The sequence below is a fragment of the Dunckerocampus dactyliophorus genome, chromosome 4, assembly GCF_027744805.1.
Source record: "Dunckerocampus dactyliophorus isolate RoL2022-P2 chromosome 4, RoL_Ddac_1.1, whole genome shotgun sequence".
Classification (NCBI taxonomy): Eukaryota; Metazoa; Chordata; class Actinopteri; order Syngnathiformes; family Syngnathidae; genus Dunckerocampus; species Dunckerocampus dactyliophorus.
The window spans coordinates 2,598,093-2,610,497 of record NC_072822.1 but is presented as its reverse complement, the minus strand read 5'-3'; the positions used below and the strand labels follow the sequence as shown (position 1 = coordinate 2,610,497).

The 12,405-nt window shown below is 42.9% G+C and overlaps 2 protein-coding genes and 1 long non-coding RNA gene across 5 annotated transcripts in view; 2 read left to right on the top strand and 1 right to left on the bottom strand.

Annotated features, from left to right (window-relative positions):
• Window positions 1-3,835, top strand: part of LOC129180174 (protein shortage in chiasmata 1 ortholog) — a 19,467-nt gene extending 15,632 nt beyond the window's left edge. Inside the window, exons 20-26 of one of the 2 annotated variants that reach the window (XM_054774352.1) lie at window positions 550-661; window positions 814-935; window positions 1,607-1,694; window positions 1,766-1,897; window positions 1,970-2,119; window positions 2,182-2,797; window positions 3,616-3,835. In XM_054774352.1, coding sequence (XP_054630327.1) covers window positions 550-661; window positions 814-935; window positions 1,607-1,694; window positions 1,766-1,897; window positions 1,970-2,119; window positions 2,182-2,797; window positions 3,616-3,701 — 1,306 coding nt within the window. In that variant the 3' untranslated portion in view covers window positions 3,702-3,835. Of the gene's footprint in view, window positions 1-549; window positions 662-813; window positions 936-1,606; window positions 1,695-1,765; window positions 1,898-1,969; window positions 2,120-2,181; window positions 2,955-3,615 lie in introns of those variants that run through there. The other variant, XM_054774351.1, reaches the window with a different exon arrangement.
• LOC129180176 (uncharacterized) overlaps window positions 1-10,073 on the bottom strand; it is an 18,257-nt gene extending 8,184 nt beyond the window's left edge. The window contains exons 1-5 of one of the 2 annotated variants that reach the window (XR_008570105.1): window positions 7,626-10,073; window positions 7,328-7,525; window positions 2,663-2,741; window positions 1,759-2,515; window positions 1,585-1,682 (exon numbers count right to left, since the gene is read on the bottom strand). This is a non-coding gene — a long non-coding RNA (uncharacterized LOC129180176). Of the gene's footprint in view, window positions 1-1,584; window positions 1,683-1,758; window positions 2,742-7,327; window positions 7,526-7,625 lie in introns of both variants that reach the window. The other variant, XR_008570104.1, reaches the window with a different exon arrangement.
• Window positions 9,093-12,405, top strand: tal2 (T-cell acute lymphocytic leukemia 2). Its single transcript, XM_054774353.1, has 2 exons — window positions 9,093-9,284; window positions 11,064-12,405. The coding sequence occupies exon 2, from the start codon at window positions 11,115-11,117 to the stop codon at window positions 11,463-11,465; it is 351 nt and encodes a 116-aa protein (XP_054630328.1). The 5' UTR covers window positions 9,093-9,284; window positions 11,064-11,114; the 3' UTR covers window positions 11,466-12,405.

Genomic DNA, 12,405 nt, shown 5'->3' with positions numbered 1-12,405 from the left:
AAACTTTCTTCTTATTGTCATAATGAGGTCCCTATTCCCATATTTTGACTTTACTATTATAACTTTTATTATAACTTTTTCCACAACCTAATTTTCCAAAAATATCTGTTTTTCATAATATTACGTTTATTTCTTCTCTCTTCCTTCTTTCCATGTTGAGATTTCAGTTTGGACTACTGGCCCTTCAATTTTTTATTTTTATCGTTGTCCACCAGTTGGCACCACATTTTCCCATTAAAGAGCATGCATCAAAAATGGACAAATTTCCAAAATATCAGTAATACTTGATATATTTTTCAAAGAAGTGGAAAAAAATAGGAACAAGCAACAGACCCATCACTGTGTCTAATAATAATAAGAAGCAATTAAAATAAGAGATTAATTCACTCTATTCAAATATTGAATTTATATTAACATTAATGTTTAATTCATATGTTACAGCAATTTTTGGCACGGCTGACACTTTTTTCGCCGCTCGTGTCAAATGCGTGTCAAGCGCCTCTTTCAGTGAAATGAAGAAAACCTAAGTGCAATCTGACCGTGGCGCAGGTTTAACGTGTCGGTGCTGGAGAGGAGTCACTGCCCGTCCCTGCAGATGCTCGGAGGCACGGATCACTACGCTGTGATCACAGTGGACGAGCACACCGCGGTCATGGTTCAGGTACAAACGAACACACGGCACACCCCTGCACTCCTATCGTACTGAGCCAAGGAGCTTGAGTATCATTTGTGTGCTTGATATAATAGTATGGATTATTCATATATGACTGATTTCTGATATTTTCCATGATGTGTGTGTGTGTGTGTGTGTAGGAACATGACGAGATATGTCAGGAGCGAGCCAGTGAGGTCATGGTGATGAGGCTTACCGCTTTATCGTTGCAGTACACTCACTGCTGGATCATCCTGCACTGCCCAGACAGCCAGGGTGGAGGGTCAGTGCACACATATACAGTACATCAGTACATCAGTACAACACGCCCTGTTGGCGGCTCGGCATTCGCTCCCTTGCGTATTTTTTACTCCGCTTTAACTTCTACATCATTTAATAATTGTAACTGCATGTTTTGTGAATAATACTGCAATTGTTTAAGGTGTAAAACTACATTTAAAATACATCTCATACATGTGAGGGTTTAGAGCAGCCGTGTCCAAAGTGCGGCCTGGGGGCCATTTGTGGCCTGCAGCTGTTTTTTTGTTGTTGTTTTTTTATTGGCCTGCACCACGTTCTAAAAATTGTTTTGAACAAGAAAAAAAACAGCAAAATGGAAAAAGGAATAATTACATAATAATTTTACTAGAATAATGTAATAATATGAGGAAAGATATCAATATCAATATCAATATCGATATCAATGAGGAAAGAGATCAATTTAGTTGAAAAATAATTTTAAAAAACATCAGAAATTGAAAAAACAGCTGTAAAAAGTGAAAATATTAAGAGAAAAAATGTGTACACGAAGGAGAAAAAGCCTATAATGCACTGACCCATAGACCAGCAGTGTCCTCATGACACAGACTGGGTGACCACAACATCACAACCACTCGCACAACACAAACATGTCTGGGAGCCGTGTCGTCTACCTTGATGCTGCTGTGATGGCAGGTTTTCCAGCCAAGCCTTCGACAACTTGGTGCTGGTCTACTCCTCTCTGGTGCTCTTCGGCATGAAGTCGGACGACCTGGAAGTCAAGGTAGACGAAGGGTGAGCGCGTTGTGTGGAATGTTACGGGGAAATATCGTGAACTTTACTGCTACCTGCCAGGTGCTCCTTTCCTCAGAGGTGTTTGAAGTGGCCAAGTGGGTCAATCGGATCTGCTTCCTCAGCTTGATGTCCAGTGCTCAGGACCCTGTCAGCTACCTGGAGCGAGACTGGCTGGCTCTGACGTGCTCACAGGTGAGATTTACTGTGAATATTTCCGACGAATCATGATGATGTTTGCGTTGTTGACTGGTGTCCTCGGAGCAGGAGGAGCAGTGCCTGTCACAGTTCCCCAGCATCAACCCTTTGGTCAGTCAGCTCATGCTAAAGAGGGCACCCTCGTTGCCGTGGTTACTGGGGGCATCTCTGACCCAATTGGAAGAACTGCTCCCCGAAGTGCCACACAAAGTCTTAAAGGTGATTTAGAAGTGAAGGCTGGATTTAACTCATCATTGCTCACCATCTCCTGCTGACCTCAGCTGTTTAGCGACACCGCCTCCCAGTACAACAACACGCAGCCTCAGCATGTCGAGTCGAGTCAGCGCACAAGTCCACCGGAGAGCCCTTGGAGCACGACGGCCGACCCGCTTCCTCCGCGAGAGTTCGCCAGCCGCGATCCAGAATCATTTCCCGGCGACCCCAACCTCAGCTTCCTGTTTGGGTCTGCCAAGATGAGCTTCTCCTCGCAGGAAGACGGGGCAGATTTCAGATGCGATCCCACTTGGCCCGCCTGCAGCCCGGATGTTTCCGTGTGGATGACTGGCGGGGATGCGTGGAATGAGCTGGACAGAACCAGCAGGGAGGCCATCTTATCTGAAAGGAGAGGCCGAGCTGGAGCAGTGTGCAGGGTGGTCGGTAGAGGAAACAACGAATGGTCCCGGCCGGCCTTAGACGCCTCTCTGGACAGTCCACTCTCATGGAGCGGCGCCTTCAGCCGAGCCAACGGTCGTCTCAGCCCACCTTCAGAGGTCCAGCTGTGGCACCATGGAGTTCACGGTTCACACGTGGGCGGGAGAGTGTCCCACTACGGGTCCAGATGCTGGATGGGGCAAGAGAGGAAGAGGAGTGAGGAGGCGGCAGGGTTGAGTGGCACAGGTGAGATAAAGCATTTTAAAAATACGTACGTGCCCCCGACTTGGTACAATTCGGAATTCAACTTACGTTTTTGGGAAAAATATACCCCTTAAGCCATGTTTTGCTTTTTCTTTGGCTTTTTTGTGGTTTAACGTATACTTACTTGGAATAAGAAGGTAATGGGAACATGCTTATACAATGCAAATTCACATCAAAGCTTTCTACATAATAAATACATGAGGCAAATAACCGTGGGGTCTCCAATTAGCGCCGGGTCAAAAACAATTGGTATAAACAGCTGTGGCTGTAGGCAACAGCCTGATTCAGTTTTTATAACACCACAAGGTTGCTGCATTGGAGGTATCATGAGTGGACAGCATCCACTCCAGCAGCTTTAGCTACCTCTGCATGCGCTTTCAAATGTTGGCTATGCTACTCAGCTGTTGGTGTGACACTCAGGCGTGTTACACGTGGCGTGCTGTTGTTTACAGTGAACCCATCAGCGCTATTATTTCTGGCTGAGCCGTTTGCTTCTTCCTGTTTTTACAACATTGGTTCTGCTGCTGCTGCTGTGTCATGTAATCTACTTGTTAATAAATGACTGTAATGCGGTCACAGAGAGATACGGTTCCGTTCCACTTTCTCGTGAACTCAAAATCATGAGGAAAGTTAAAAAAAAAAAGTTATATATATAATGTAATAAAATTACATACTTTTTACATACTTTTTTAAAATTACAATACTCTCTCCGAGTATCAACTGCTTCCCTGCTATAATTACAGTTTTTACGGTAATATAACGTACAATAATATAGATACTTGTCCTTGTATTTTTTGCAGTGCCGATGCCGCTGAAGAGGGGCAGATTGTGCTATGAGAAGGTGCCGGGCCGAACCGACGGACAGACAAGGCTTAAATTGTTTTAAGCATCCTGTGTTGACCGTTAGCAAACGCATTCTGCTAAATTAAAGTTCATTTTGTGGGGTGTGAAAATATTATATTTATTTGTGTATTATATTTCATAATGCATTCATGTTGCATTGCAGTATATCATTCTATTTCAAAACGTGTTTGTATTTGTGCAACACTTCAGTCTCTTCATAATAAAAACTGTTTTCTGGCCTAAAAAGCTGAGTGGCTAAAAAGACATTTAAGTGGATGTGGGAAGTGAAAGCTCATTTTTCCTCCCCATTTAGCGAAGCAATCCCCTTATCATGGCCTCAGCATGTGGAGAGAGTGCTTATCTTCACGAGCCAGCAGAGTGAAGCAGCTCCCTGAGGAATGATCCGCCACCCCCCCTCCCCAGACAAAGACCACCCCCAGGGACCCCGAGCCTCCGGACAGTCTCATCCCACACTGGCTGGTCGGCATCAATAACCCACCATCTTTTTTCCTCTTTCTCTGTCCGCTAACAAGCCTGTGACGCAAAAAGACAGAGACAATGCGGTTTGTTATTTAATGGCGCGGGGACAAAAGATGTGGCGGGCGGGTCCGAGGAGGCCCGGCGGTGAAGGCTCAGTAAATAGCGGCGTAATGGCGCAGTAATTGTCCGAGACGACACTTCGGGGCCTCGCTCTGAAAGGACGCGGAGACGGTGGGAACGAGCAGGCTGTTTAAAGCGCAGCTTGTGAAAGGTCACCTTGTTATCTGCAATCACAGTCGCAGTTAAGAGTGTCACCTGTGTGCTGCTGGGGGTGACACAGGTGATGGATGTCGGTGCAAATATAGAGCAGAATGTGCGTAGATACGCTAACCATACACGTGTGTCAATAAAACGCATCATCATGCTACAAGGCTGCTGTACTTGAAAGACAGCCACGTTGCCTGCTGTAAGTGCCGTCACTTTGAATCCATATATGACAAATTCATTTAACAATGATTTGGAGTACATGAGAAAGTGGTCATTTATTAACAGAGAAACGAGAGAACCCATGTTGTAATGCTAAGCCGGCACCAATGGCGCTGATGAGTTCACACGGCAAGTGTGACACGCATAGGTTTCACGCCAACATTGTTCAAGCGCATGCAGAGGTAGATTAAGCTGCTGGATGCTGAGCACTCGTGATCACTTCAAATGCAGCCAGCTTGTGGAGGTAATAATCAGGAGGTTGACTACAGCCACAGGAGTTAGTGTTCTTGCGTCGAGACCCCGGGGGTTATTGGCTTTTGCGGTCAGCGCTCTCGGCGACTATAAGACTCAGTGGTTAACTGAATGGAGGGTTAATCGGAGCTTTAAGAGAGTCACATCTGAACTTTAGTACTTCCTCATTTAGTGGGCAGGGGAGCTTATTTACTCAACTGCAGAGAGTGCCAGGGGCATATTACGGTACAGTAGATTGGAGTACTTTACAGTAATCCCTCATTTATCGCAGCTAATTGGGTCCAGACCCGACCCTGATAAATGAATTTTCGCGAAGTGGGATTCCTTATTTATAAATTAATTTTTTTTTTTATAGTCATGGCATAAAAAAAACTGTTAATCTTCTAAATGTGGTTCTTAACATGATTAGAGCCCTCCAGACATGAAATAACACCCCTATAGTCACCTTTACATTCATATTACTCAATACAGTAGATATAATCAGAGAAAATATGACATTTAAGACAAATAAAACTCGTGCTCATGTGTGTCGCAGTAAATGTCTTCCCTGGTGGAGCGTAATGGCGGGTGGACAGAAAGTGACGTCAGGGGCTCAGAGTTGAGTTTTAGCTTATTATTATTGTGTCTGTTGTGAGAGAAACCTGTAATAAAAGCCTGTGGTTCCGTCTGGTGCTTGTCTCGCTGAACAATTACGGACACCTAGTGACCAATGGAATACTACATTCATACGTTTAAGGTGTCTTCTCCCTTCTAATTACATTCTAGTTCATTTAGCCATTTATATGCTTGACAATGCTTAATTTAGGCAAAAAATAAGTACAAGTTGCCTAAATACTGTATGCAGATCTTTTGACCAATAATAGGCCGTATTCAACCACGATTTATTAACTCATTCAATCCCAGCCATTTTTCAAAAGACAACCCCTTCACTACTTTCAAGGCACACAAAATATTGTGTTGTATGGTTATATAAACATGGAACCTACCAAAAGAAACATTAGACTCTCGTCTTTCCTACCTTTTCCTGTTCTTTAGTAATGAGCAGTAGAACATAGGTAAGTTTCAGGAAAATATCAGTTCCCGACTAAAAAAGGGAGAAAAACAGCTTTTTGTGAAAAGATACATTTCAAGCATAACTTTCACTTTGACACTAATATTTTTTGCTTTTGTCCATCCATCCATCCATCTTCTATGCCGCTTATCCTCATTAGGGTCACGGGGGTATGCTGGAGCCTATCCCAGCTGACTTTGGGAGAGAGGCGGGGTACACCCTTGACTGGTGGCCAGCCAATAGCAGGGCACATATAGACAAACAACCATTCACACTCACACCATAGCTATGGATAATTTAGAGTAACATGCATGTTTTTTGCCCTGTGACAAGTGCAGAGTTGCGTCATTACCTCTTTTTGCCTCTCGCGCAAAACAAAAGGTAAAAGACGTATAAACACGTCGCTGGGATCGGGCGTTCGGGTTTATAAAAGCGTATAAATACGTCCTCGCTACTGAATGAGTTCATTCATTTTCTTAAAAACGCAACGCAGCGAGGGATGACTGTGTGTGCTCAAATATTTCCAAAATGTTTCCAAATTAAAATGATGTTCAGCAGCCTTTGTTCTGAAATGCTCAGCAGTTTCCCCTTAAATGAAATCACAAAATTAAGCATTTTATATTACATTTTATATATTTATAAACATCTTGAACATAACATTTTCTTCCAGAGTGGAAACGGAGGTGTCTATTTGAGGTGAGATACATTTAAGGGCATGGCGTACCTTAATTGGGGAATGGCATCTATTAGAGCGGAGGTCACTAATTTGAGGACATGCGTTAAATAACTTCAGGACAACATTAGATGAGATGTGTTTAAAAAAAAAAAAGTCTTACAGATGTCTGGCATCTGTTGCTAGGCAGATCTGAATTCAAAGTTGATGTATCCATCACTTCCTGCCTGTACGACACAGAGATGAGAGTTCAGCAGTCATCTCCGTGCGCCGTCGGTGAAGGTCACCGCTTGTGGCCGGACGGAGGCAGAGATTGGTGGCAGCGGTGGCGCCGGGGCCTGCAGGTGCAGCCTCTTGGACGCGAGGGCGCCGCCTATGAATGGCTGATTCAGAAAGCGGGGCCCCGATCGGGCCCGAAGGGGCTAATCCCGGGCCCTAATCGGATTATGTAAATTCCTACTCCACAGAGAGAGTTTTATGGAAGGCTGCGTCTTTGAAACAACACTTGAAGGGTGTAAAAAAAAAAAACTGTGACAATTGGTTAAACTAGACATTGTGTTTTGGGTTTTTTTTTAAACTGGCAGGAGCGTGTGGATGAGGGGCGGGGCTAGAGAGAGGTGTTTCCTGTCTAATTTATGTGTGGCCCCACGGAATGGCTCAACAAGATTACCACAGTCCTAACAAAACACACATTGTTCACCTGTCAATCTGCATGTGCTATTTCTACCTTTTGTGGGCCAATCAGGTTGGATTCAATCGCAGCGCAGCCATGTTGAGCCCTTCAACGTCGCCACGGCCGCAATGGTGGGCTGTCCGTGCCTAATGGCCAACGTGTCCACGGCTGTAGGATCACAGAGACCAACATCTCAGTTTCATCTTTTCCGCGCCAGCCTGCGACACGGATTAGACCGCTATTATTAGACCCCTGGAAAAAAAATGCCCAAAAATGACATCATATTCACCAAAAGCTGTAAAGAAACATCAGACTAGCCAGAAAAACTAATCAATTAAAGCGGACTACATACATTTCTGTCATACGGACACCACAGTCCAATGGGAGGCTTAGCTTGTGATCTTCTGGCAACGCCATGACATCATCTCACCGTTCATTATTGCTGAAAAAGTCCAATATATTGTCTCTGACAAATGTTCAAGCTGAGAAAAATAATACTCACTTTGCCCTTTGATTGACCTTCAGTCTGTGGGGAGGGAGATGGCCATGCTCTTAAGTGCGATGAGGACAAAAGTAGAAATAGTGAATGTAAATGCTGAGGTGTCCCCTCTTAAACCAAGCTACGTCAAGCACTACTTGGTGGTGGTGTCTCCTTTATCTCTGGCTGCCCCCTCTTAAACCAAGCACTGGCAGGTGCTGTTTGTTGTTTTTTAATTTGCCATCTCCTTTATATCATTTTATGTCCTCTCTTAAACCAAGCACGAGCAGGTGACGTTACAGATGTATTTCATTGCTTCCTGCTGCCGCGTCAGTCTGTCCCCTCTTAAACCGCGCACTAGCAGGTTGTTTTTAATACTTGCCATCTCATTTATCTTTTTCTGTCACCGCTTAAATCAAGCACTAGCAGGCGATGTGACAGCTGTATCTGATTGATTCCTGTTGCCGTGTTTCTGTCTGTCCCCTTTTAAACTGCGCACTAGCAGGTGGTTTTGTGTTGTTATTTGCCATCTCCTTTCTATGCAGTCATGGAAAAAATGATGAGACCGCCCTTGTTTCCTTTGTTTTTCCGTCCCCTCTTAAAGCAAGCACTTGCAGGAGATGTTACTGTTGTATTTGGATGCTTCCTGTTGCAGCTTTTCTGTCTATCCCTTCTTAAACCAAGCACTAGCAGCTAGTTTTGTGTTTTTTTTTGTCATTTCCTTTGTTTTTCTGTCCCCTCTTAAAGCAAGCACTAACAGGAGATGTTACTGTTGTATTTGGATGCTTCCTGTTGCTGCTTTTCTGTCTATCCCTTCTTAAAGCAAGCACTAGGCAGGTGGTTTTGTGGTTGTTTATTGGCAATCTTCTTTATACATTTTTCTGTCCCTTCTTAAAGCAAGCACTAGCAGATGTTACTGTTGCATTTGATTGCTTCCTTTTGCCTCTTTTCTGTCTGTCCCCTCTTAAACCAAGCCCCAGCAGGTGGTGGTCAGTAGTATATATAAAAAAATTAAACACATTCTTAAAATATTTCACTCTGTGTATAGGGAATCTATAAAAAAACAAACAAAGATTCACTTTTTGAAACAAACTACTAAAGTATTTGGACCACCTTTGAATGCCCGAGCAGGAATAATTGGATGAAAAATATGCAAGAGCAGCAGTGGTGTGAATGCTCCATTCAGAGCGTTCACACAGCGATAAGTGATGATGCTGCCTCATTTTGATAACGGGGGCGTGGAGAGGGTGGACGGTGAGGTGGGGTTAAGGAGGGGGCGTGATGACAACACACACAATGACATGGACCACGTCACACAAAAGCCTGCTATAAAAATGCCACGACGCGATCGTGCAGCAGTCTTCCCCCTTCTCTCTTTCTCCTGTATGCAACCCATTCCTCCATCCCTCTCTCCCTCCCTCTCTGTCCGTCTCCCTCCCTCGCTGTCCTCCGTCCACTCTGCTCCACTCTCCCTCTGCTGCAAGGCGCTCATGACTGGACGAGGACATCTGCAACTTTGCAACTGAAGAGCAGGTAAGCATTTAGGACGGAGCATTTCCTGAATTTCCTTTTTCTTGCCATGTCGGACATGCTGGTGCTAATTAGAAGTGATTAAAGGTCGCACAGATCCTGGGAAAATGCACGAAATACAAGGTCAAACTCCAACAGTGCATGACATTACAGCTGTAGTAAATTATTACTGGAAATACAGGCATGATTGGATTTCTCTGAAAAGCTAAATATTCCACTAAAAAGCAATTTGAAAATCTATTTTCACATTTCTCTTTCCTAAACAAGACATGTATGGTTGTAGACAACCGCAGCGTATCCCACCTCGCATCCTCCGGATTGTTTATGATGCTGGACTGCGTATGCAGCATTAAACATCGCAATAACGCTACCTCAAAATGACAGGAAAACGTTCAATGTTTGGCCCGTGTTGACATCGTAACTACCGTTACAAGCGCACAAAATTTGAACATGACAAAAAATACAAATAACTGACCTGCGACCTGTTCTCAGTTGGCCGGTCGGGACCCAAAAGTGGGTCGTAGACAGCAAGCCAAAAACGACATGAAAATAAGTAAAATATACAAATGATGTCGGACTTATCCTGAAGTAAGATTGAGCAATATTTTAGTCATCTTCCTCCTCATTTCCTTGACAAAGTGCCTTCATAAATTCCTCTAAAACGCACTTCAGACATGACAGTGATCATGTGTATTAATTCATTATTTTTTAAAAATTATGAATTTGCTTGGTTTGACTTAAATAAAACAAAACAAACATATGGCATGCATAAATAAATATTAAATTAAAATGACAAATAAAAATGTCAAACATTATAAAAAATAAAAAATAAAAATAAATAAGTGTTTTGTTTTGTTTTTTTCAAATAAATAGTAATATAAATGATTTAAATAAAATCATTTAAAAAATTAAATTTGATATAAACAAAAGTGTAAAAAATAAAAATGACTTTATAAAATTTAATCAAAATAACAATATAAAAATAATAGATGTAAAAAATATATATAAAAATAATTATAAACAACGACGTACAAAAAGCCAAAAAATAAAAAATAAAACTGTCAAAAAGTGCAAAAAAGTAATTGTAAGTGTAAAAATAAAAAATACAAATTCCATAGATAAAAACTAACAAGAAAAATACAAAATCTATTTTTAAAAATTAATTTAAAAAAATAAACATGTAAAAAAAAAAAATCATACAAATAAATAAAAATGCCAAATAAAAGTGTAAAAGGCAAAACAACCAATAAAAAAATGACTTGCATAAAAATCTAAAAGAAATAATACAAATAAAAAAAGACTTAAATAAAAGTAGGTCACGACATAGGGACCATTGGAAATATGGGTCCCAGGTTGAGACCACTAGAGAACCCCTGTCGTATTATAGCCATTGTAACATGGCCATTCATTAACAAGTACAGTGCACAACACAGCAGCAAAAGAACCAATATTGTAACAGTGGTAAGGAGTAAACTGCTCAGCCAGCATTAATAGCGCTGATGAGTTCATTGCAAACAACAGTAAAGCGTAAAGTGTAAGATGCATTTCACACCAACAGAGGTAGATAAAGCTGCTGGATGCTCACCACTTGCAGCTAGTGTCATCTTGGAGTTAATACACAACAAAAGGTTGCCTACAGCCACAGCTGTTAATGCCATTGTTTTTTTGACCCGGCAGTAATTAGAGTCTTTTGTGCACCACGACTATGGTTAAGAGGCCCTGATTGGCAGGATCATACAATCATTATACAACTAATTCCGACATGTTATTCTTTTTGCCCAGGAAACAGAAATTCTTGAACAAACGTCCTCCACGCCTTCGCTCTCGAGCATCATGACCAGGAAAGTGTTCACCAACACCCGCGAGCGCTGGCGCCAGCACAACGTCAACACCGCCTTCGCCGAGCTGCGCAAGCTCATCCCCACGCACCCGCCAGAGAAGAAGCTGAGCAAGAACGAGATCCTGCGCCTGGCCATGCGCTACATCAACTTCCTGGTGCGGCTGCTGGAGAACCAGGGCGGCGGGCGGCCGTCCGTGGTGGACCACGCCCCCGCCGCCTTGCTCACGCTGCTGAGGGGGAACATGGAACAGCTGCGCTCGCCTTCCCGCCATCCGTGGACGCTGGCCAGCGACACGGAGGCGCCATCGCCCAGCTCCAGCTGTGACAGCTCGGAGGGCTGGTAGGACGGAACACCCGGAAGCCGACCGTCAGGCCCGCTTTGTCAGTTTTCCTACAAGACTTTTGTTTTGTCTGCAGCACCTGAGTGGGCGGGTCTGATGTTTGACCGAAGTGGACTGCATATTTGCAGGTGCAAGTCATTTGTATTCTGCATGGGTGTTCCAAAAGTACCCATTAGGTCAGGGGTGTCTAAAGTGCGGCCCGGGGAACATTTGCAGCCCACAGCTTGTTTTATTTTTGGTTCACATCTTCTTCTAAACATATAATTATTTCTACTCACTAATTAGCTTTGTCACCTACAACACAAAGCAAAGATGTGGATGTTTTGTTCAGCTAGCTTAGCATATATTGATCTACGTTGGATTTTTAGCATCTTCAATGTACAAAACGTGTGAAGTGGCTCCTGCATCCTTCAACTTTTCTGTAAAGTTTGTACACCCCTGATCTAATATTACCCGTTAGGTCACTGTGTCAATGTGAGGCAGTTTAATCTCCACATAAATGCCTCTGCCGAGTCTCCGTGACCATGACCGCCTCAAAAAGCACTTTTACGTCAATGGACAGGTTGGGTTTTTTTTTCCTGACTGGGAAGAATCTGCACTGGGATTTTTTTTTTAAGTAAGGAAAGTGACAATCCTCTTTGTCACATGACTTTTTTTGTGTACAGTTTGCATCTCATCTAGCCAAAGATTGATGTGTTGATTGTTGAACCGTGAAGAGTGTGCTAATTAGCATTTTTTTTAAAGTCACTTTTGTTTTGCTTGTGAAAATTATTATTTATTTGAACTATTTATTGAATAAATGTTTTTTAACTAAATACTTTTCTTTGTTGTTCCATCATGCACTGTGCACCAGTGGATTATTACCTAACTGCTATCTTTAGCAGGCATTAACATTGTTCCAAATGTCTTTTTGACTGAATATAAATAACTGAAATAAAGTCAG